Source organism: Culex pipiens, chromosome 3 (assembly GCF_016801865.2).
Source record: "Culex pipiens pallens isolate TS chromosome 3, TS_CPP_V2, whole genome shotgun sequence".
In the NCBI taxonomy this organism is placed as follows: Eukaryota; Metazoa; Arthropoda; class Insecta; order Diptera; family Culicidae; genus Culex; species Culex pipiens.
In genome coordinates, this window is record NC_068939.1 from 37,509,638 (window position 1) to 37,534,236 (window position 24,599).

The window sequence follows — 24,599 nt, forward strand, 5'->3', positions numbered from 1 at the left end:
CATATTTTTGCTTCCAACCGTTCAACCTAGAAAAGCCGAGCAAAGAAATCATGAAATTTCCGTTGATTTACGACTGTTTCTGTTCATAAATGTAACTTGCAACAGGTAAAACTTAAGTTTTGGTTTCCTAATTTCTAAATATCTACCTCGAACAATAAAATATTGTCTGTGCTTTGATATCTGATTCACTGAAGATTTTCCTAGACCTTGAATCAGATCGTACAATGTAGCAATCTGTTCACCTGAAATTCATGGCTAATTCTAGTCCGGAAAAGCATTTTCCTCCCATTACGAATCGATCTCAGATCGTTACGTGTACAAAAACAAACCCTGAATCGCAAGGCGGATGAATCAGTTTCAAAACAACACAACACTTGCACTCATTGATGAGTGGTGTTTCGAGAACAATTTCTGCCAACTAATTTCCCCCCAAATAGCACCGTTTCGTATTAGAGCAAACTTTACGATCCATAAACGATTTTGCAACCTGGAATAGAGCTGAATGTTGGGCTGATTTTTCATAATGGGGTAACATTTTCTCAACTCCTCTAAAGCTTTTATTTTATATAAGCTTCATTTGAAGTTTTATTTTATTTTTAATCTTCAAGAAAAAACTTTCAGAATCAAAACATTAAAATTGTTCAAACATTTCCACCTCACCCCCATCACAAGTCTTCTTCCTGTTCACATCGCCACCCGAGATCATCACGTTCCGCGATCAGCTTCTGCCGGGATGGAGCAGATCAATCGGAAAATTGCAACCAGAGTAACACAATATTTTGCTAGCCGCCGCTCGCAGTGAGCGGATTTTCCACACTCAAAACAATCACGATCATTTGGGCACGATCAGTCAGTGAGTGACTCATCAAAGGGGAATGAGAGAACGAGAGTGAGTGATCTTGTTTCTTGGTGAGTTACCAAAAAATGTTGCGCTTACCAAGGGAGAGAAAATATTTATTTTTTCTAGACTTTTCTTCAAATTTAAGCTATCAGGTTGGCAGTCAGATTTGTTATGGCTGGTTCACAGTTTTTTTTTTAATTTTTCAGCCTTAAATCAAATCAATTACTCAGTAACGATTTTTGAGCGAAACCCCTATCTTCAAACGATAACTCAGGAACCACAAATCTTAGAGGGTCGGTCTTAGACTCAATTTTGAAGGAAATTGGACGTAGAATCCATTTCCGTGTTCAAATTTGGATTAAAATATTTTTTCTACCTGTATTGGGCAATTGCAAACTTTAAATGGCCGTATCTCAAAACAGCCCTATTTATTTTATAAATTTGACCTCTCCATCGCATTCCCCTGCCAATTTTACATAAGATTCACTTATCGACAGAAAGGAATATGTTTCGTTCCAGAGATATCGAATTTTAAAGTTTTGAGTATTTGAGATTACAATTTCCCTCAAAAATGAGTCTAAGATCGACCTTCTAAGATTTGTGGTTCCTGAGCTATCACCGTTTGAAAATAGGGGTTTTGCTCAAAAATCGCCAAAAAGTCGATTTTTTGGGGAGGTACCAATTTGGACGAAATTCGGGATTCTTGCATGTTTTGATAGTATCAACAGCCCTGCAAAATTTGAGCAGGATCGGAGAGGGTAATTTTCAAATTTGTATTATTTCTTGCACAGTTCAGGTGGAATGACCCATACTTTAAAACAGTGGTTTTCGGCCAGCTGAACCTCGTGGGCCATTTGAAAATTTGTCATAGCATCGCGGGCCACATGTAAAACACAAAAAAATACTAAAGCTTTTAAAACTTAATTTATATAAACTCAAATTTGGACATTTTTTCATTTTACTTTTAAGTGTAACTAAATGTTTTCCAATTTAATTTTTTTTAAATATGCTTCCGCATCAATCCTTTCTAAAAGAATTACCACGCAAAAAAAATTCAATCAATTTTGAACTCTTACTTTTCTAGGTTTACACTTCACTAAATTTTACGATTTTTGGAAAGTTTGGATTGAACTCTTATTTTAGATTGAAACATTTGAATTTGAAAATCAGGAATTTAAAAAATGGTTAGATGAAGAAATTTTCTACGAAATCGGCAGCATTCATGACACTTTTATGTTTATATTTCATGATTTGGCTGAATTGTTGGAACTTTTGCATCATTGGTTCGTTCATACAAGTATTCGTACAATTTTTGCATACAAAAATTGATTGTAAATATTTAAAAATCCTTGCATTGGGAAGAGGTTATCTAATACCCCTTTTTTAAGTTCCATAAATGTATTTATAATTTTTTTACAAACCAAAACTGGCAGCTTTTGAATCACAGTTGTTTCACGAAGAATTGTTTCAACAAAAGATTATCTTTAAAAAAATAAAATTAATACCTTAACTTAAATTATACATGCAATCGAAAAGCAAGTTTAAATGATTGCCACTTTTTTTTCTTTTTGAACATTGAACAAAAATGTAAAAAAATCGAACTTTTGAAAAAAAAAATATCAAAAATTAAAAAAAAAAAACTTGAACTTTTTCTCATTGCCCTCCTTTTACAACTTTGCTGAAGACACCATGTCGATCAAAAAATCCATCAGATGCAGATTTTGTAATATTTGGGTCATTCTTTCCCAATTGCCCACGCATCCTACATCGACCTTCACCAAATCTGTATTTGGTATGGGGGTTGTTTTTGCCTCCCCAACTTTGGTGACATTTCGTCAGCTGTGTGCTATCTTGTGACATAGACCATTTTGGTCGAAAACGAGTTAATGATGACGTTTTGCTATACTTAACAAACACTACAAGATGCTTTAACCCGATTTTGGATACTCGCTTCCGTTTCCCGGATATCGCAATACACACTTGTGACATAGACCAATTTATCATCAAAATGTTCGTGCACACTTGTGACACGTCATACATGTTGTTGGAAAATGTGGAAAAAATTTCTTGCTTTTCACAAATTTATGTTGATACACATTTTCTGAAGGCAATGCAATCTTTTGTTTTTAAAAATAAAATGATTAAGTCGGTTAAACTATTGATTTGAGCTTATTTTAGTTTGTATGGGAATTCTGTGCACACTTGTGACACGTAGTACAATTTTACTTTCGAAACACACTTGTGACACGTGCTTTTCAGATTTTGATTACATAATTTACTGTATCTTTTAACTGGTTTAACCAAATTAGTTGAAACTTGGAGCGTTTGTCAAACGATAGTATACGAACCGATTGCTTAAAAAATGTTGGCTCTATCATTCGTAGTTTTGAAAATATTTATCATCAAACTTTAAAAATCGATTTTCTCGAAAAGTACTAAATGGTCGTTGTCACAAGATAGCACTCAGCTGACGATTTGGAATTGTTTTCAAAAAACCTCATCTTAAATAGGATATTCCAAAGAGAAAACTCAAAAGTCAACAAAAGGTATGTTCAAGCTAATTTGATGATTTTCTTACGTGGAATCCAATGGCGTACTCAAGTTTTAACTACATTGTTGCCAGATATAAAAATGTTGCGCTTGAAGTTTTAAAATGCATTTTTAACCCGTTGGATGAGCATTCGTTTGCTGGGAGTTTTTTTTTACATTAAATTCAATCAAAACCTCAGGGTGGTAAATTGAATATTTCTGGAAATATCACATTTTTAAGTTGGAAAGTCCTGTTTTGCTCAGCAAATGTTTTACTTATCCTTTTTTTATACAATATATTGCTCTATATGAATATATGCTCTATTTATATACTTGTAAAAACGAACCAATGATGCAAAATGTCAATTTGTTCATAGGGTATTCTCATAAAAAAATTAAGCCAAATAAAAAAAAAAGAAATCCAATTCCGGTTTTGTAGGAATAGCTCATTGTGAAAAATCAACTTTTATTGTATAAATTACTTTCTACCCCTATTTTTTACGGAACTTGTTTGAAACTTTTAAGACAGTATTAGTTATTAAATTTTGAAAATTTTATTTCAATATAAAATAAAAGCGTTTTAAATAGATTTCATACTTCTGGATTTTTTGTTTAGAAATCCCACTCAAACTCAAAATTATTCGACAATATGAAAAAAAACAACATGAAAATCCTTTATTTTTAAAGATTCGATTTCAGTCCTTTATAACTAATTATACATTTTTACCAAATAGATTTAGTATAAGAAAAGATTATAAAAAACCTCCGAAACATTATTTGTGGTCACTCATTTTCACCCACAAGCAGAAACAAAACTCACACTCACCAGCTGATTCACGATCATCATTGGCACGACGATCATCACCGCCACACGGATGACTACTGTTTTTCCTCGAACAACCAAGCTCCCTCGGCGAAAAAGACCACACTCAAACAAACCCCAGTTCGTGAGTGGCTTCTTCACTGACCGGTCGGTCATTCAAAAGAAAAGAAAAAGCCGTGTGTTTGTGTCCGAGGAAAACGACGACGACGACGACCACGATTAAAATATATATTTATTTTTCTTCTCGGACAGTCGCGCACTCAAACTGACACACATACACAGAGAGATACACGTTTAAGGGGCCAAATCCCTCGGCCAGAGCTGAGCTCCTCGTCGGTGGTGAGTCTTGACCGAACGAAAGATAAAAGAGGTGCCTTTTTTCCGCGATCGCGATTTTTTCTGGGAAATATTTAATTTTTGTACTAAAGTTTAATTGATTGCGATATTAGTTTAAAACGATTCATTGATTCGAGTGAAATAAAATAATTGCTTTGTGGAGGAAAACGACTTTTCTCCTTTTTTGAATACAGAAAAAAAATAAGGAAAAAGAGAGGATCGAGGACGAAGAAGAAGGTGAACGAAAGGTGAACAAGAAGGAGGAAGTGTGCCTCACCACCCGAGTGTGATATAAGAGTGAGCGAAGGAAAAGCTGTGATATTTTAGGTTGTTACATATTTTCGCAAAAATAAAGGAAAGATTTTTGCGTGGTGAAAAATTATTTTACTTCTCGTGCCCGACTGAGAGTGAAAGGAAAAAGCGAAAAGTAAAAAATAAATAAATTGTGTTTGACCCCCGGCAGGTCCAACGGTTCATTTCCGTGTGTTGAAGAAAGCAAGTGAGACACAATGAGTCCGAAGCCACACGATTTCCAGGTGACCCTGGTCCGTAACTCGCCACAGATTCCGTGGGGAATCCGGGTCGTCGGAGGCACAGATCTCAATGCACCGTTGATTGTCACAAGGGTAGGTTTTTATGAAGTTTTACTTCTTATAGTTTTTAAATTTAGATATTTATGAAGTAAACAAAAAATGATGAAAGTAAAAATTGTGAGAATTTTAGGTGCCTCTTTTATGATGCCATATTACCTAAAATTAGTCTGAAAAAGTGGTAAAACTATGATTTAGTGATTTCAGATGCAATTTTTATTACAAAAAAGTACGGTTTTTTTCAAGATGTAACATTACCATGCTTTTTTTACTGCAACATGATGATTTTTAAACTAGCCCACAATTAATGTTGGACACAAAGGCAATTTTTTTTTATTAATTATGAAGTAACTATTCAAAAGGACGAAAGTTGGCCGAAACCATGGAGATGTAAACAAGTAGTCTTTCCCACACCCAAAACTGGGCATCGCTTGTCCGAGAGAATAATGGCCTCGAGTCGAGATAATAGTGGTACCATTCACGGACACAGAGAACACAGCTCGAGATTGGCGAAAAAATTATTCTATCGAGGTTCATTTGCAAAAAAAGTTCATCCGTCAAAACAAAAAACCAAAAGTGTCGACTACGGGAATCGAACCAGAGACCTTTGACACACTAGCTCATTGACTTAACTGCCTAGGCCACCACAGCTTGGTGAACAAGGAGTGGTCAGATGTCAATGTATGGCACTTGTTGGAGGTTTATTGTTTCAATTAACGAATGAACTCATTTGTTATGGTGGTGTGCGTTGGTAGCACTATTCTCTCGATTTTGGCGCTGAGCCGAGAACGATTCTCTCGACTCGGAATTTTGGGTGCACTTGCTCTAGTAATAGAGCAAAGTGGGATAGACTGCTTGTTTATATCCAAGGTTTCGCCCTTTTGAAAATATACTAAGGAATTCACGATATCACTACAAATGTTTTGAAAATGTTGAACTGATTTCATGTTTTGGAATCTGTAAAGTTTCTGTAAATACTTGTTCTAAAACCCGAATAATTAAATGATTGGGGAGATTTGACCCATATTTAACTATTTTTATTTAAACTGATTTTTTTTAATTAAACTATTTTTATTTTACCTGGAATATGGTCCAATACTTTAGATAAAGCCTCCAAGAGAAAACGAATAGGAGAAAATATGTATTCTGAGTGTCAACAAAGCAAAAATGCGTCCAATATTCAGGTAACAATATGTCAGAAATTGTTGGACCGTTCAATGTAAAAAATGCAACATTTGTGGAATTATCTGAACTTTGCGACAAAATTTTTTGAAATTATTTTTCAAACCGCCTTTAACAACTTAATTGTTACATTTTAAAATGCTAGGCTTGATTTACAAATGTCATAGCTCAGGCAGAGAGAGTTTTGTTTTAATTGACTTTTGTCACAAGGTGTTGAGTTTTGAGGGTTTTTGGGTATTATTCGATCAAAACAGCTCCACCTGATTCTTTTTAATTAGAACTTGGAGAGTTTGCATTAGAATCCCATAAATTGTATGGAGACTTGTGGAGACTTGGATAAAGTTTCACTGAACAACCCACGAAAACAGCATGATTTGAAAAAATATTTTTATGTTTGGCCATTAGGGAACCCTACGCCGTGTTAGGGTGGTCCAAAAAATGGCAAATTTCGTAAATTTTCGCAAGAAACTCCGCACCATTTCATCCGATTTTAGCTGTCTTGGACGCAAAGGAGTATTAGATAGGCTTTTAAGGAAAAATAGTTGGAAGTTTCAAATATCTAGCCTAACATTTGAAAAGGTCGAATTAAAACATAAACTGCTGTTTTGAAGGTCTCGGGACCAAAGAGCATATGTCTGAAAATATTTTTATCGGATTCCTTGGAAATTTTACATAATAAATCAAACAATGGTGAAGTTATGTTTTCAATATTCCGAGATAAGATTTTTTGAAAATTAAAACTGTGGTTTTCGACGCACCGCGTGCAAAAGCAAGAAAATGACGAAAACGAGAAAAAATCGGTTTTTTTCCATAAAACTGCGATAACTTGAAAATTTAAGCGATGACCTTTACATGTTTGGGTACCAAAAGTTACGTCTTTGAATTACAAAAAAAAAATCGTACCCAAAAATTGTATCGAGACATGTGTGAGATGCAAAAAAAATCTTAGCCCTCTACAACAGGGGTGACCAAAGTATGGCCCGCGGGCCAAACGTGGCCCGCAAGGTGATTTTTTGTGGCCCGCGTGTAGGTATCACGTTTAAATGTCATTAAAAAGAGTAAATTTTGTCAAAATTTGCATCAAATATTTTTGGAAGTGAGTTTTAGAACATTCGAATTTTATTAATGCAGGAAACTATAAAGATTTTTATAATATTGATATATTATAATTCAAAAATCATTACGTACATTTTTTTTATTATCTGAGCTTCAAACTTATTTTGAACTTAGAACCTTCCACCTCGTGATCATAACGTGTGGGTTACGAATCTGAGTACCTAACATCTGATTAAGGCAGAATGAAATCAATTGAAATTTTATTGAAATTGAAGGAATATTTTTTGAAGAATCCTCAAGCAACAATTTATCATTAAGATTGCACATTATTTAAAAATTAAATTACACACTTTTACAAAGTTTTTGTCACTCCTTCAAAAATATATTTAAAAAATCGATTTAAATACAATCTTTTAACGATCTTTATATTTGTGAAATCATGATTGTTGAGGCACGAAAGTTGCAATGAAAAGCAAGAAAAAAATATTTGTACGGGCTTTTTTTAATTTTATTATTTAAAAAAAAAACAATTGATTGGAGGCTTTTTTGTACTAAAGTGTTAGTTTTTTTTTTGTTTTCTAATGTTTAAATGACGAACATGTTCTAGCAACCCGGGAAGACGGTAATAACAAAATTCATGTCATTTCAATAACAAATACTGTTAAAATAACAGAAAATGTTATGGAATCTTCTTGAAAATCCATTTTTGCATAAGAGTTTAATAACAGTTTATGTTATCATAACAAAATTTGTTATTGGTTGAAAGCCAAAACAACTTGGAAATAACATTTTTTGCCAACTGTTATAAGGATGATCGGATTAGTTGTTAAAATAACAAAAAATAATAACAAAGATTTGTTCGAAGAATAAATAAAAATGTTTTTAGTCTGTTATTACAACAACAAACCAATAACAAAAAAATCATAACGACGAAAAACAAATCTTGTTAAAAATAACATAAAATGTTATTGGCCTAGTATTTTCAAATATCAAAAAATGTTATTCCCAAGTTATTACCGTCTGCTCGGGAATACTTAAAATTTCAAAAAAAACATCAACCGATAAATGATTTTTTCAGTTTTATAGATTGATTTTTTTTTCATTTTTTTTTTCTCTTTGGGCCCGCAAGCTCATATGAGCATCAAATTTGGCCCGCCATTCTAAAACTTTGAGCACCCCTGCTCTACAACCTAACCCCCTCTAAAGACGGGCTTCCATTTTTCAACCAATTTTTGATCTTTAAAAAGCATTGGAAAGAAGAATCTTTAAATTTTAGAAAAATTTAGGGTAGGAAGTTTGACTTGTTTTATGTGACTTTGCCAATGTTTTTAAAAATGTAATTTTTTAGGGGTCAACTTTGACAGTGTTTTTAACATTTCCTATATTTTAAGTAAAAGGAAGTAAGCAGTAATTTTTGTATGCCTCTACGCATTTTTTACAATTTAAATTATGATGATGCCATTCTACAGCAGAAAATGTAAAAACATCCAAAAAATTGAAAAAAGTGACTGTAAAAACGTGAAAAATTAGATAGGAAAATGTAATTATACAGCAGTTCTATATAAAAGTTAAAGAAAAAAAAAATAAGAGTGTTTCGATTTGGCTCAAAATTTTTCCGGGGGTTCTTTGGCCAAAATAATTAGACTCGTATTTATTTGTTTGGCCATTAGGGTGGCCTACACCGTGTTAGGGTGGTCCGAAAAATTGCAATTTTCGTCGATTTTCACAAAAATCACTTTTTTCAAAAATTCATAACTTCACTCCATTTCAACTGATTTTAGTTGTCTTGGGCGCAAATGAAAGATGATAAGTTTGACTTCCAGAAAAAAATAATGTAGGGTTTCAAAAATCTAGCCTAAGTCTTATGAAAACATCAAATGCCGTTTTGACGGTGTCTAGACCAAAGAGCCTATATCTGAAAATATTTTTAACGGATTCCTCGGATTCCGTAATTTTCGACGCGCTGCGCGCGTAAACGGGAAATTGACGAAATCGGCAAAAAATCGACTTTTTCACTAAAACAGCGATGACCTATACATGTACCAAAAGTTGCATATTTCAATTACGAAAATTTAGAATAGGCCAAATACTACCAAAGATAAACTAAGCAAGATAAACAAAAATAAAATACTAAAATAAAACAAGAAAAACATAAAACAAGAGAAGTAAAGTTTTTCGTAGAACAAAAGTTGCTCAAAATTACCTCCTAAACGAAAAAATTTGGACAGTAGAGGGTTAAAAGAACAAAGTTTCACTCAAATTAAAACATGCAGTGTAAAATCGATTTGCGAAAACGTAGAAAATGGTACTACAATTATTAAGGCTGTGTTTTTACTGAATGTCTGATTTAAAATGCAACTTTGTTGCAATATTTTGCCTCCCCAATTGCGTCGTCATCTTCAACACAACCACCGCCATCGCGCGACACTGGTGACATTCGCCGAAGGTGATTGTTCCCAAGAAAACGCGCATTTTCCGACGATGGGGACGGCTCTGGCATTCCGTAAGAACAGAAAACGGTTGTAATTTTCACCCGTCCAAGCGTTTCTTTTGCGCCCCAAATCGAGGATGACTGACATGAGTGCACTTCTTTTGCAATGGGGATTATTTCATCGTTACTGGGAATGAAAAATATATAACCTAAAACTGCAATCACGGTTGAGGGACTGCATAATAACGCGACAAGTTGTGGCGGTCGTAAATTCGCGGTCAACGAATGTGTAATACTATCGTTTGACGGTGCTCGTTGTTTACATCGATGGCTGGTGATTGCAGTAAGGGTGCAAGATTGCATCACAGAACAGTGCCAAAAAACGTGCATCGGGACAATAACAAGGGATGATCCGAAGGAGAGAAGAGTTCTGATGTGAATTGAGAAATTATTTGAAAATGGTTGTGATTTATGAGTTGAGGATTGTTGCAATATAACCTCAAATCTCAACTCAAATCCTCATCAACCTTCGATATCTCATTTTAATAGGTCGTTTTGAAACGCTGACACCGAGTAAAGATCGCAATTTATTAAAACGTCTAATTTGCAACATTAATTAACGATAACCTCACTGGCCGGGGTGGTCCACCGGACACGCTCGTTTTCACACTCTGTGTGACACCGAGTGCACAAATCCAAATAACGAAATGTTTACGGACTGCCGGAGACATTCAATGTCCCGAAGTCGGTGGTGGGGCCCGACGTGATCTAGTTGGATCGACAAGGTCGTTAATCTTGGCATCAACTTAAATTATAAAACACTCTTAAAAATTGGTGCTTCCACATTAATCATTTATTTTTACAAAACATTTTCCCTCCGTGCATCCTGCACTTTTTTTTCCTACAAAACATGTGACTCACCAAATGGCCAAATTTCGTGACGTTTGCGTGCGTGCACGTCTCATTAGGGTCGATCGCGTCAAATTAGTGCGCCACACTGCGTCACGCGTTGGGGTTGTGATGAAATTCCGCGCGAGGAAAATCCCACCCCGAAGACATTCATCAAACGGCCATCAATCGGCGTTGGGCGACGTTCGGCCGTCATCGTCATCGGAGCAGAGGGGAGAAACGTCATCGAGTGACAGTAGTTGCAATAAATTTCGTAAAGTTCATGATTAGAATTCTCGCTTACTTTTTGAAAAAGGTCTTTTGTACAAAGACAACCCTGGCGTATTGGTTGTTTTAAAAAGTAATCTTGAATTTAAAGAATAGTTGTAAACTGTTATATTTTTGAACAAATTCGCAAAAAAAAACCAAAGTACAAAACCTTGCTTGTTTTTGCCCAAGGTTACAAAATTTATACATATTTAAGAAAATAATGCGCTAAAGCAATTACATAGTTCTATTTCCTTTTAAGAGTCCAATGCAATTTTTTCAAGTTGTTTTCAAATTTCAAAATTTCCCAAAAAAAAACAAACAACAAAAACATGAATGCTGCAGATTCGAATGTTCATTTGAAAAATGTGTAAAATCGATTGTAAACCACTTAGGGATCGTTTTCTAATGTTTGTTTAAGTTGTTTACTTTTAATCGAACTGTGCCCTTTCAGCATGAAAAATTCGGGAAACTTTGCGAAAATGAAATTTTCATAAATTCACAGATATTTTGCAATTTTTTTCCAGAAACATAACTGTAATAATGTACGCATTCTGTTCAACTTATATATTACTGCTTCTTTAGGGAGCGTTATTTTATTACGTAACGCAGTTGCGGGAGGGGTCGGAGGCCGTGTTACGCTCCATACATTTTTTTAATTTGCATGAAAATGTTTTTTTTTTGGGTTACTTAATTAAAGAACGCTCCCTTAGTTGAATTTTTACTAGTAATTTAATTTTCGGAAGGAAAAATATGCCGAAATATTAACCACAATGTAATATTTATCTGAATATCTGAAAGTAAAATGTGTAATAAATTAAGGAATATTCAGAAGTTGAGAAAAAAAATGTGTTCTTAAAGTTTTTAAATTGATGATTTATTATTTGAAAAAATTCAGATAATGAAAATAATGTTAAACTAAATTTACAAAACATATAAATTGATTTTTAATTTAATTAAATCTCACTTACTTTTTCAAAAGGTCAATTTTACAAAGAAAACCCATGGCGCATTGGTCGTTTTGAAAAAGAAGCCTAAAAATGTAAATCTGAAACACTTAAATAGTTTTCTCTTGTTATTTCAACTTTATTATCTTTACAAAGGGGGAGGGATAAATTTTAAGAAGTTCAAGCAACGAAGTACATACCTACTATTTTTAACTGATTATTTTTAAATTTTAGTGGCATTTCACAGTGTTGATCAAATTTCACGGATATTCTGCATTATTTTATGAAATTTTATGTAATTATTACACCCTGAAATATGTAGCCCATCAGTATGTGAAACCTACTTGACCGAACTATATGCGTTTATCCTTTCAATTAATCATCGGTCTGATGACCGAGCGGGCTAAGGCGCCAGTCCTTATTGTTGGTGCTGGTTTTGAATCCCGTCGGTTGCAATTTTTTTTTTGTGTTTACAAAATTTGTACATTACAAAGGTGATGTGCATGTTTTTGCACGCGATTTTACAAGCGAATTTTTTGCAGTGGCACAAGTCCTAATTATCTTAAGGGGTTACATACATGTAGAAAATTAAAAATTTCATTTTACAGAAAATTCACTTAATTCACCAAAAAGATGATTTTCAATCACTCCTGAAAGTTTCATGAAGATATTTCGTAACTGAACTGAGTTAGAGACGAATTAAGTTCATAATTTTGCCATGCGCAAAGCGAACTGTCAAACTTTGTAAACGTTTTTCTCTAAACACCGAGTTGATTTACGAGTGCCACGATATCTCGAGATGGGATGGACCAAATTGGCTGAAATTTGGGGTGAAGACTCTCAAGACATATTCCGTGTGCATGACGAAGCCCGATTTTGAAATTTTGCTTTTTTAAAAAATGCAAAAATCAAAAACTGACGATTTTTTATATGAAAAACATAAAAATATTATTATTATTTTTTAGAATTAAGTTTTTGAAAATCGGTCTTCGTCATGCACACAACGAGTCTTCACCAAAATTTTGAGCCGATTTGGTCAAAGCAGTGTTGAGATATCGTGGCACCCGTTTTTTGAAACTGCTAACTTAAAATAGTTATATCTCGGCAAAGCTATATCCAAATCAATATATTCTATATATATAAAAAATTTCGACGGTTTTGTTCGAACGCGAATCAATTCAACACGGAACGTCGGATCGAGGTGCTCTTTGTTGCGTTGGGTTCGTATAAGTTCAAGGAAGGTTCTTACGTCAAAAAGTTACAACTTTGGCCACTCTGGAACCGATTCCGGAAAATCTGCAGATTGTATGGGAAAAGTTACGTAAAATCAAATCTCGATCACAGGAGGCTGAATAAGAAAAAAAGCCTAAAATGTCAACAAACGAAAAAAGGAAAAGACGAAGTTTTTCGGGTAAGGCTTGTCTATATATATAAAAAATTTCGACGGTTTTGTTCGAACGCGAATCAGTTCAATACGGAGCGTCGGATCGAGGTGCTCTTTGTTGCGTTGGGTTCGTATAAGTCCAAGGAAGGTTCTTACGCTAACTAATTGACACTTTGGCCACTCTGGAACCGATTCCGGAGCATCGGCAAATTGTATGGAGAAAGTTACGTAAAATCAAATTTTGATCACAGGAGGCTTAATAAGCAAAAAGCTCAAAACGTCAAAATACAAAAAAGGAGACAAGACGAAGTTTGTCGGGTAAGGCTTGTGTCTTCATATTTATTTTGTTAATAGATGAAAATATATATTTTAATGCCCTGCAAAAAGATTTAAAAAATAGTTTAAATGTGTGCTCATACCAACCTCTGACATTTTTGACGATTTACATGTATGTAACCCCTTAAAATTCACCAAATTGTTGAACTTCATAATGGGATTTGACAATATAACTCATTCGGTTTGTTTTTTGGAATCAAAAATAGCTTTCTTGAACTTTATTTAGCAATTTTATTTCTTTAACATGTCATATTTCCTTTAGGTCGTTTTGCTTGTTTTATGAATATTTGACAATGTTTTTAAAAAGTGGTATTAGTATCAATTTTGGTCGTTATTATTATTTATCTTTATTAATGAGCTAACAGCCGGAGGCTTGTTCAGCTCAATTTTGGTCGTGTTTTTTGTAACTTCTACATATTTTCTGATCTATATTTGCGAATAGAAAATAACAAGCAAAACAAAATAAAAGTTGCTAAAAAACAAAATAAAAAAATGTAATGAAAAAAAACTGAACAAGATACATGGGAAACATGGGGAAGGTAACTACAAATAATTGAAAAACATATATTTGATTTTTTTAGGTTATGCCTGCTGATTGGATTTTATTTTTTAAATCACATTTAAATTTTAAACGACTTTTCAAGAACTTTTCAGACTTTTCAGTTGTTTCCCTGAAAATAGTTTATTCGAATCGATCTTTAAAAAGTTGCAATTTTTCATATCTTTTGAAACTTTTTTACTGGAAATTAGCAACTTTGATGAGAATTAGATTTTTGTTTTAGAAGCTACAAAAATTGCATTTTTTTTCATCAGCCGAAAGCAAAATCGAAATCACATGACCAAAGTGACGCCGGTATCCCATCCCCTGACGGTCAGTCCGAGGGGGTATGTTCTGGTTGACGGTGGTGATGATGATGGGTCGACTGCAAGTGCAATTTTTTCGCTGCCAAGAACTGTTTTTTTTTCGACTTTTCGCATGTTTTTTCGAGGCCGAAAATAAACCCCGTCTCTCGGCGACGTCGAGCGTTTTCATTTTCGTGATCGTTCATTCGAAGTGAGGAAAAAAAAGCTTGTTGTTGGGGGATGAGAATTTTCTTTTTTTGCTTTTCGGTTTCAAAACAGGGTATTGACAACGTAAAGACAGCTTATCTTGAGGGGGGAATCTGTGGAAAATCGTCACTTTGCTAATAACGCTTTTAAAAACGTGTTCCGAAAGACGCAGATTTTGTTGACAGGGACATGACCGCTGAGTTATGCTTTGTTGTTATTTTAAGGGGTGAACTTTTGCGTAATGTTTTATTTTAATCTTGTTTAAATTTAGTATGAACTTCTTGATAACATGTTGAAGAAGAAGAGAAACTAAGTAAATCCTAACTCTTAAATAAATTGCAAGGCTGCTTCTCAATTCCCTTATCTAATATCCCTGAATTGCTAATTTATGCATAGAGCAAAAGAACGACGAGTCTTTCCCGCTTCAATGCAAAAATAAGAAAATATCCTAGCACCAGACAACTTTCTGCAAAGGTCCCACCGGAAACCCCAAAAAAGATAAGATAGTTGCAGCACCGAAAGGAGTGGCAAACTTTTCTTTCGCCATTCCAGAAGACATTTCCCTCCGTCTTAGCAGCACAGAGTATAATTTATTTTCCGCCCAAGGACCTCCTGGCACTCAGGACGTTCGCTTCGCAAACCGCAAGAGCAAGATAAAAGAAATTCTACCCCGTGGAGGAAGGCGAGAGAGTTTTTCCTCTCGTTTGAAAAGGAAAACTTTTGCTCGACGTATAAATTACCCTTTTGAAAAACGATGTCTGTGCAAACATGGGCGCACTTCTTGTGCGGAGAAAACATTTTTAATTAATGCGACGTTCTTAATTAGATTTTCATTTATATTAAATTTCGGGAGATAATTTATTATTTCAGACAGGCGCGCAACGTTGTAAAACCCACCAACACAGAACACAGCGAACAGGAAAAGGGTGGGACCCGACGTCACCTTTGCCGGAGAAAATCTCGGAAAAGCTTATCAAAAGACTCCATCCCGAAGGAAGAAGAAAATGAAGACGACGTCGACCCACCCTCGTTTTAATTTTCCTCCTCCACCATCTTACCTCGCCGAAAAACGCAAACAGAACTTCTTATCGCTTTTCGCTCCCTCAAATATGCAAAGTGTGTGTGTATGTAAAGAAGAGAAAATTTTGATAAAACTGTAAGGAAAAGCGCTATTTAAATATTTGGAAATCGTTTCTCGTAAAAGCGTACACGCCATCATCATCATCAGGGTAAGCAATTTTCGTTTCGAGTAATAAAAAGCAGCTCCGACTTCATCCTCGGGAAAAAGGATCCTGATGGGAGTTTGGCAACAAGACGTGCACACATAATTATCATCATCTAGGAGAGCGGATCCCGGGGAAAAGCTGCTCATGCATATATACAGCGGAATGAAAAGGATTTTTTGGGGGGTTGGTGAAAAATGTTCAAGATGCTGAGATTTTGTACGCCTGTCAACCCCTATAAGCCCTCAGAAAATAATTTTACAGTTGAAGGCAGTGATTGTGAATTGTATTCTATATTCTATACTTTTTTTCAAATAAGAAGAATTCCAATTGTCTTTTCAAAAGAAAATTCAGAATTTCCAGACAAAAAACCTTACCCGCCCTTTATGTTGTTCCGAATAATATGAGTTATTTTGTTTCTTAGACTTATTCCACAAAGAAAATAAAAAAAAACACCTAAAACAACACTCATAAAAATCAATAAATTAATGCTTCGTGAGAATTCACGTAACTCCGTTTTGCCGCTTGCTAGACACGTTTTACTTGAAACACGTAAAAACAATGTGAATGCGTTCAGGAAAAAAAAACATTCACGTTGCAGTTATGGGAGCTGGGGGTAAGACGGCCAGGCGGGGTAAGACGGCCACCCCACTGTTTTAATAAGTATACTAATGAATATTACTAAAATGTTCAGCAATACTGTTCCTCATGCTAAATAATGCATATGGAGTCACCTTTGCCAGAAATATTGTTTGAAATAGTATAAAAATAGCTCAAAATAAACAAATAATTTTTGAACTTGAAACTGGATGTAATTTTCATGAATTACAACTTAGGCTTTTTTGTTAAATAACAATATGTTTTTCTGTCTTCAAATATTTTTTCATGTTAAATTGAAGTTTTCCCTAGATTATATTACTCGGAAAAGTTCAAAAAATGCGATGAACTGTTTACAAAAAATGTTTAAAAAAATAATTTATTTGGGGGCAAGACGGCCACCTCCTCCGGGGGTAAGACGGCCACCCGTAATTTGTAGATTTTATTTGATATAGGTTATATTTTTGACGGTTTTTGACTATTAATACATATTTGTAGATAAAGGAAAAGCATTTTCAATAAAACTATCCATTTTTGTGGTTTGGTTGAGCGTTTTAGCAGAATGCATTACTGTGAATACAAAGAGACGAGTTGTTCCTTTTAATTCCGCTATATATTTTAATATCTTGACAGATACGTATTTCGTCTACTACTTGCAGACTTCATCAGTGTTCTGTTCTCGACGAGTCGAGAACAGAACACTGATGAAGTCTGCAAGTAGTAGACGAAATACGTATCTGTCAAGATATTAAAATATATAGCGGAATTAAAAGGAACAACTCGTCTCTTTGTATCCATTTTTAATCAAAATGCTGTTAACTATCGTTTCGACAACATTCTTTACTGTGATATAGCAAAACTCATTGAATAGTATGAAATCCTATCAAACTTTTCATAAAAATCGCTAATTTAATATTGTGTACATAATTTTGATTTTCTTATTCTAATTGAAATACACAAACTAATTTTTTTTGTATCAAATTGTGTTTGTTTTGTAGTAAAAATTCATAGTTTTTCATAAAATGTGGTCACAATAATATGAAATTCACTGAGCCAAAATATGAAATTTTTTAAACAGCATTTTTCTTCACATTTGAAACCTGATTTTTTTCAACCAAAATAGTTATGATGTTCAGAGAAGTCTGTTGAACCAACCATGTAGGTGTTTGGGTGGATTTAGCAAAGATATTAAGTTAATTTATAGCATTGGCCGTCTTACCCCACATGGGTGGCCGTCTTACCCCGCGTATTTCATATATATACGATTTCAATTATTTTTTAAAAATTGCTGAGAAGTATTGAAATTTGGTTTTTAGACCAACTAATTTTTGTCATTTCTATAATGGACTAGTAGTAGAACAATATGTACGTAATTTGAGATCAAAATAATCTGTTGTGTAAATTTTATTAGACTTCTCCCTTAGGGTGGCCGTCTTACCCCCATCTCCCCTACGTGAAAAATTGTAATGATATTTTTCCACTGGGTTTTTTGTGTAACTTTCATGAGTTTTTTCAAGTAAATTCAACGAGATCATTTTCATAGTTCATAGATCTACTGATCTCATGAGAGTTACAAAATTTCATGGACGGCAAGTTATCAAGATACCGAGATAGACTTCTAAATCATGTGACTAATGATTAAAAACAGCTTCGCAGAAAAAACAATCCGATCAACAGAGACCGCAAGGCTTTATTAATCAACTGGCCAAGAACAGCAATCCGGTCAATCTGATCCAGGTTGCCACACCGGGAACTGGTCATGTTTTTGGCCATCAGCAGTCGGACAATTCCGAACAATATCGAGTTAATGGCGCGACTTTGCCCGATCTTCGGAAGCAGCGTAAAAGGATTCTAAACCAAAACGGAGAGATCACCGCTAGCCGTCAACACCGGACAATTGGACAGAACCTGGCACAGCAATTGTCCCAGTTCTTGAGGTTGCCTTCGCCGGTAACTGATCAGGGGGGGGTCTAAGGGTATGACGAACACTTTCTTGCGTATGAAACAAGTGGCTGTACAGAAAAGATTGATATTTTAAAGCTAGAATTAATTACCACAGCACCATTCATGGTCAGCATTGTTAACGATAGAGTTCTGTTTAGAACTAAGAATTCTCTAAATATTCTGTAACTCATTTTTTTTCTCTCTAGAATATTCGCTAGTTTATACTATTTGTTTGGAATTGACTTGATCGTAGAATACCAATGAGCAAAATAATACCAAACAAATAGGATAATTTAATGAACTTTCTATTATGCCCCATTTTTTAATCTACAAGAGGCTATGTAATTTACTGGTAAACCTCATTAACAGTTTTATTAAAATTTACGTGAATACCTACACAGCAAAAAATCCGATGGTAATATCGCATGCAAAAGCATGCACATCACCTTCGTCAAAATAAACACTTAATATTACACACTGCATGTACAATTTTTGCAAACACAAAAAAAAAGTTGCAACCGACGGGATTCAAACCCAGAACCAACAGTAAGGACTGGCGCCTTAGCCCACTCGGCCATCAGACCGATGAAAAGCTGTAAGGAATAACACATATATGAGCTTGACATTTCGGTCAAGTAGGTTTCTCATAGTGACGGGCTACATATTGCAGGGTGTAAAATTACATAAAATTGCATAAAATAATAAAATATTTATTTTACACCCAGGCCTTTTACACGCAGCTGAATTACTACTTTTTTAGCTGTGTAAGGCTACCAAATGTACGGATTTTTTCCTTACCGTACGGATTTTCAACCTTCTCCGCGGATTTTTAACAGGGCGGAATTTTTGTACGGAATTTTTCGCATAATACGGATTTGTACGGAATTTTAACAACTTTTTAAAAATTTCATTGGTTTTTTAATTGAGTCAAAGCATTCTCTAATTAGATATTTTTATTTTACTGTCAGTTAGATTTTAAAGGGATAACTTGCATAATTTTCCGGGTTTTCCTCAGTTCAAACTTGATAGTCAATGATTGTTCTTTTCAAATTCCTTACAAAAAATATTTATTAAATAAGAGATCAAATTTTGGCTTGTGAAAACCTTGTGTTCTGCTTGTTTTTATAGGACCTTTCCAGTAAAAACTCTAGAAATGTTTTCGTGAAAACACTAACAACGATATTATTCGTAAAAGCAAACTGGACATTTCGTAAACTTTTAAACGTTTAGCAAAAATATTTTTAATTCACAAATTCCAAACTTATCTCAATAATTTCTTGACAGTTTTTATTATACTATGGTGTCATATCGGTAAAGTATACGGATCCGATTTTGGCTCAGCAAGAGTTGGTAGCCTTACCTAATAACACTGTGAAGCTTTCATTTAATTCATTTAGCTTTCACGTGTGAAACACGTAGAAACCACGTGAAATGATCTGGCCAAGCAAATTCCGTTTTTACTAGGGTCGCCTCGTAGAAGTTATGTGAAAACTTTAGTGGAATAATACCACATAGCACTTCAACTTGAATATTTTTTTGAGTGTTCCACAGACTTTTTGAATCAGACAGCAAACTGCCGAAAAACGATCTAGCAAATAAAAAAACAAGAAATTGATAAATGTTCAAACCACCCTTCATTTTTCACTTTAGATATCATAGTAACAATTCGTCCAATTTGAGTAAAAAATATTAGTTTATCCATCATATTAGGCTGGTACAAATTTTATTTAAAGTTTGTGTCAGCTGAAATAAATTTAAAATGCATGCTTTTAGCATGCTTGAGTTGATTTAGAAATCTTTAAAAATTTTGATTAAGTTTTTTTCGATAAAATTTTTGTTTTCGTCAATTCTATCATTTTTTAAAAATTAATGATTGCAAAACAACTGAACTAGTGTAAAATTCATTTCAAAACACTTTTTTATACAAATGCTACACCCAGAACTGGACATCGGCATACGAGAGGATAAAGAGCACGATTCGGTAGTAAAATAGTACTGTGTGTGGACTGAGAGGATAAATCCCGAAATTACCGAGAGTACTTTACTCATGAGTTCTTCAAAAAAAGATCATCTATAAAAAAATACCGGTACCGAGACTCGAACCCAAGACCTTCGGCATATAGAACCGTGCCTTTGCCGTATGGGCCACTAGGGTGTAATATGAAAATCGATTTTCCAGCATAGCAATTTTTCAGTTCCTTTTGGGGTCCTAAACAACTCCCCAAAGTTTGAGAACGATTGGTTCAGTCCTCACATTGCGCAAAGCGATTCAATTTTCCATATAAATTTGCATGGGAAAAACCATTTTTTTTTTATTTTGATATTTATAAAATCCACGTTTCACGCTGTACTAAAACCGGATTCATATTCGGATGCTCTGAAATGTGCTCTACAACTTTCCCGAAGAGAGTATGGTGCTAGCTTGTCGCTAAAAGAAGATACAGCGTCCTCAAAACTCGTCTAAAACGTGATTTTCGATCAAAAAACACGTTTTAGACGAGTTTTGAGGACGCTGTATCTTCTTTCAGCGACAAGCTAGCACCATACTCTCTTCGGGAAAGTTGTAGAGCACATTTCAGAGCATCCGAATATGAATCCGGTTTTAGTACAGCGTGAAACGTGGATTTTATAAATATCAAAATCCAAAAAAAATGTTTTTCCCATACAAATTTATATGGAAAATTGAATCGCTTTGCGCAATGTGAGGACTAAACCAATCGTTCCCAAACTTTGGGGAGTTGTTTAGGACCCCGAAAGGAACTGAAAAATTGCTGTGCTCGCTAAATTTGGACAACTTTATTTTTTTCCATACAACCATATTACACCCTAATGGGCCACCATGGTTCGGTGACTAAGTGGTGGTCATTTGTCCATAAAAGCCACTCAATAGGATGAACTGTTCCAATGAACGAATGAACACGCGAGAGGACTATACTCTCGCAAAATAGCACTTTCCTCACGTTTCTTTTCGTGAGGACTATCCTCTCGTTCTTTAACTTTGGGTGTAATTTAAAAAAAAAATGAAAAACTACGACTATTTTCAAAAAAGTTACCTAAAAATGGCCTTAACTTGAAAACGGTGAACTTTATCAAAAATTCACTAAAGTACTTTTTGGTTGCAAATTCGATTTTACATCGAAAAATGAAGTTGAAAAATTTTTGCGACCAATATTTCGATTTTTTTTAACATCTGTATTGATTCAAAAAATCATAACTCGATCAATGATTTTTTGCCTATTCTGTAAATTTCTGAAAAGTTGGCATTTGACCTTCATTTAAACTTCTTTGAAATCTTTTAAAAGCAACGATTATATAGAGATTTAAAGCCAATGCAATCAGCATTTATTTAAAAAAAAAACTTGCCAAATTTCAAGGATTTAACTATCATCAAAATATTGGAGTCAAGTAAAAAGAATCAATTTTTAATAGGGTTTAACAGCATTCAGATCTCAGGATCACTGCAAAGCAACAAACTTCTTAGAAAAAGAAGCTCCTTTCATATCAGTTTCCTTTGAATTTACAATACACAAATCCAAATTCGTTCGCTTCGTTTCGTTATTTTTTGCCTCACCCTCCGCGTCGAAACCACCGTTCAGGATACGACGCCGCCAGTGAAACCACTCCCAATTTTTTCGTCCCATTTCGGGACAAGCAAAAACAGTCCTGTGCCAGAGGGAACGGAGAGGTACCCACCCCATTTGGTTCAATATTAGCATATTTTTATGCGCTTCGGCGAAATCTTGTCCCGTTTAGAGGACGAAACACGGAACGGGGGTTGGTCTGAGGAAGATATTCACCAGAAAAAGGATTCCCCGGTGAGTCGTTTCGGGGTTCGGTTCAAGTTTTAGTCTCTTTTTCGCTTTATTTTATGAACGAGATTATCTTTTGTGTCTTACGGTGGCGTCTTGAAGATAATGGAACTTTTGCAAGCTATATAGGGGTAGTAAAAATGAGAATTTATGGCGAACGGGGGGATTTGCTCTTTGTGGGGTTAGGATATCAATTTTAATATAAGGTTATAATAAGGTTGACATCTTGCTTCGGTACACGAAACCCAGGAATAAACTGTGTACATTAATGAGAAAATCCCATTAAATCTAGCTGTCAGAAGAAGTCGGAGGATCAAGCGTAAATTTTAATGATTTATTATTATGATTGATCCAGGCATAATTCCATTTTCAGTCTATAGGTATACCGAACAAAAAATGACAACATTTTAAGAATAAAATTCATGCTCCGTAACCTGTCTGATACTCATTCTTGACTTAAATTTATGCTGCAATAATTGTATTTTAGAAAAATAATGCCTTCTTCTAAAATCTCCTATTAGATCAAAAAATACACTTAACAAAGAACCCAACCAAACCAGTTCAAACGAATATCGCAACTGAATTAATCCAGTCTTTAATTTTGCATCCCGATTTCGTACAAAGCTATCAAACCGTCCTCAAATCAACATTACATCGTGGGAATCAAAACCTGCCTTCCAGCATGTCCCAAATGAAGCAAAAATTAGTTCCAAAAAGGATACTTTTCTACCCAAAACAAGCCCATCAAAAACTGACCACCGCTAAAAACTTGTTGTCAGAGTCCGTAAACCGGACACTTCTGCTGACCATCGTGTCGGACGCTTTCTTCCAAGAAAGCAGCAAAAGGGTGCAAACAAATTAAAGGGGTTCTGTGGGAAATCGAGCCTTCTTCCTCAAGGGACTAAACCCTATTCTACCTTCTTTTTTTCCATCACGTCCACAGGTCCAGGTAAACACCCCGGCCCAGAAGGAGCTGCTCCGCGGGGACATCATCACCAAGATCGATCAGTACGATGCGCGCGATTTGACGCACCACGACGCCCAGAATCTGTTCCGCGATGCCGGCAACGAGATCAAGGTGACGATCCGCCGCGACGACCAGGTGGCGCTGCACCAGAGCGCCCACGCCGAAAATGGGGGCCGGCTATCAGCCTCGTCGTACAGTCCGGCCACGCTCAGCCCGGTTCCGCCGGCGCACAGTGCCCAGCCGTTCCGTCCGTACGAGTCGCAGCAGGAGCAGAAGCCCCAGCAGCATCAGAACTTCCCGCCGCCGGATCCGACCCCGATGCTGCCAAGGTATTTGAAATTAAATATGCTTTTCATTAAATTTAAGCAATGATTTTAAGCAGTTGCCCTGAATCCTCTTCGATTTGCTGGAAATTTTGTCCTAAGAGGTATTGTTTGTCCCTGATCACGAATTCGACCCTCATTTTTCGATATCTCGCAACGGATGGGCGGAACGACCACTTCTAAATTTTGACAAAAAATATGTGTTTTTCAATCATTTGCAACCTGAAATGGTGATGATTTGAAAATTTCGTGTCTTTTGTATAAATTTAGACGCCCCAATGACGTACTTAGAATTCGAAAAAACGTATTTTTATCGAAATGAAAATCAATAATAGTTAAAAAAAATCTGCCATTTTTCGTCACTCAACTGTACAAAAATGTAGCACATGTCATTTTGTGGGATTTTTTTTTGAATCCGCAATAATTTTTTTATATGAAAGTACATTTAATACCAAATTTCAAATGCAAATTATTGAAAAACAAGTATTTTTTCGCATGTTCATAAATGGAAGGGGTCGTACCGCACCTCCGTCACGAAATATCGAAAAATGGAGCTCGGATTCATGATCAGAAACAAAAATTACCTCATAGGACATAGTTTCACACAAATCGAAGGGGGGTTGGGGCATTTGCTGTGTGAATTGGCGAAGAATTAACCAGGATTAATTCATAGCTAAAAACAACCATAAACCATTTTATTTGACATTTCAGAGTTGCCTCACCGCTGCCCCACGGTCCCCATGCCTACGCCGCGGCCTTGGAGCACCCGATGGAGACGTTGCCGCACACGGTGTTCCCGAAGCTGGACGCTTCCGGCGCGTACCAGCTGCCCAAGAGTCCGTACCCACCGGCGGCTCCCGGTTACGAGGAGGGTGCCAACGAGGCGATTACCAATCAGGTTTGTGCGAGACTCGTGCAGTTTCTTGGGACAGATCATCTCATCTTGAGAAATTTTCAAACAAGAGTGATTGGCTTAGACCATACCGAAGGTCGAGAGTGTTTTGCGGAAGGAATTAATGCTTCGGAATCTGCATACAATCTCGATTCCGGAAGAAATAATTGCTCTGAAACGAGGC

General features: G+C 35.4%; 1 protein-coding gene across 11 annotated transcripts in view; it reads left to right on the top strand.

The window, feature by feature from the left end:
• The window catches only part of LOC120415768 (PDZ and LIM domain protein 3), a 64,933-nt gene that overhangs the window by 10,749 nt on the left and 29,585 nt on the right, over nucleotides 1-24,599 (top strand). The window contains exons 1-4 of one of the 11 annotated variants that reach the window (XM_039577377.2): nucleotides 4,585-4,856; nucleotides 4,993-5,155; nucleotides 23,177-23,529; nucleotides 24,235-24,421. In XM_039577377.2, coding sequence (XP_039433311.1) covers nucleotides 5,039-5,155; nucleotides 23,177-23,529; nucleotides 24,235-24,421 — 657 coding nt within the window. In that variant the 5' untranslated portion in view covers nucleotides 4,585-4,856; nucleotides 4,993-5,038. Of the gene's footprint in view, nucleotides 1-4,551; nucleotides 5,156-23,176; nucleotides 23,530-24,234; nucleotides 24,422-24,599 lie in introns of those variants that run through there. The other 10 variants (XM_039577383.2, XM_039577381.2, XR_008212379.1 and 7 more) reach the window with 10 other exon arrangements.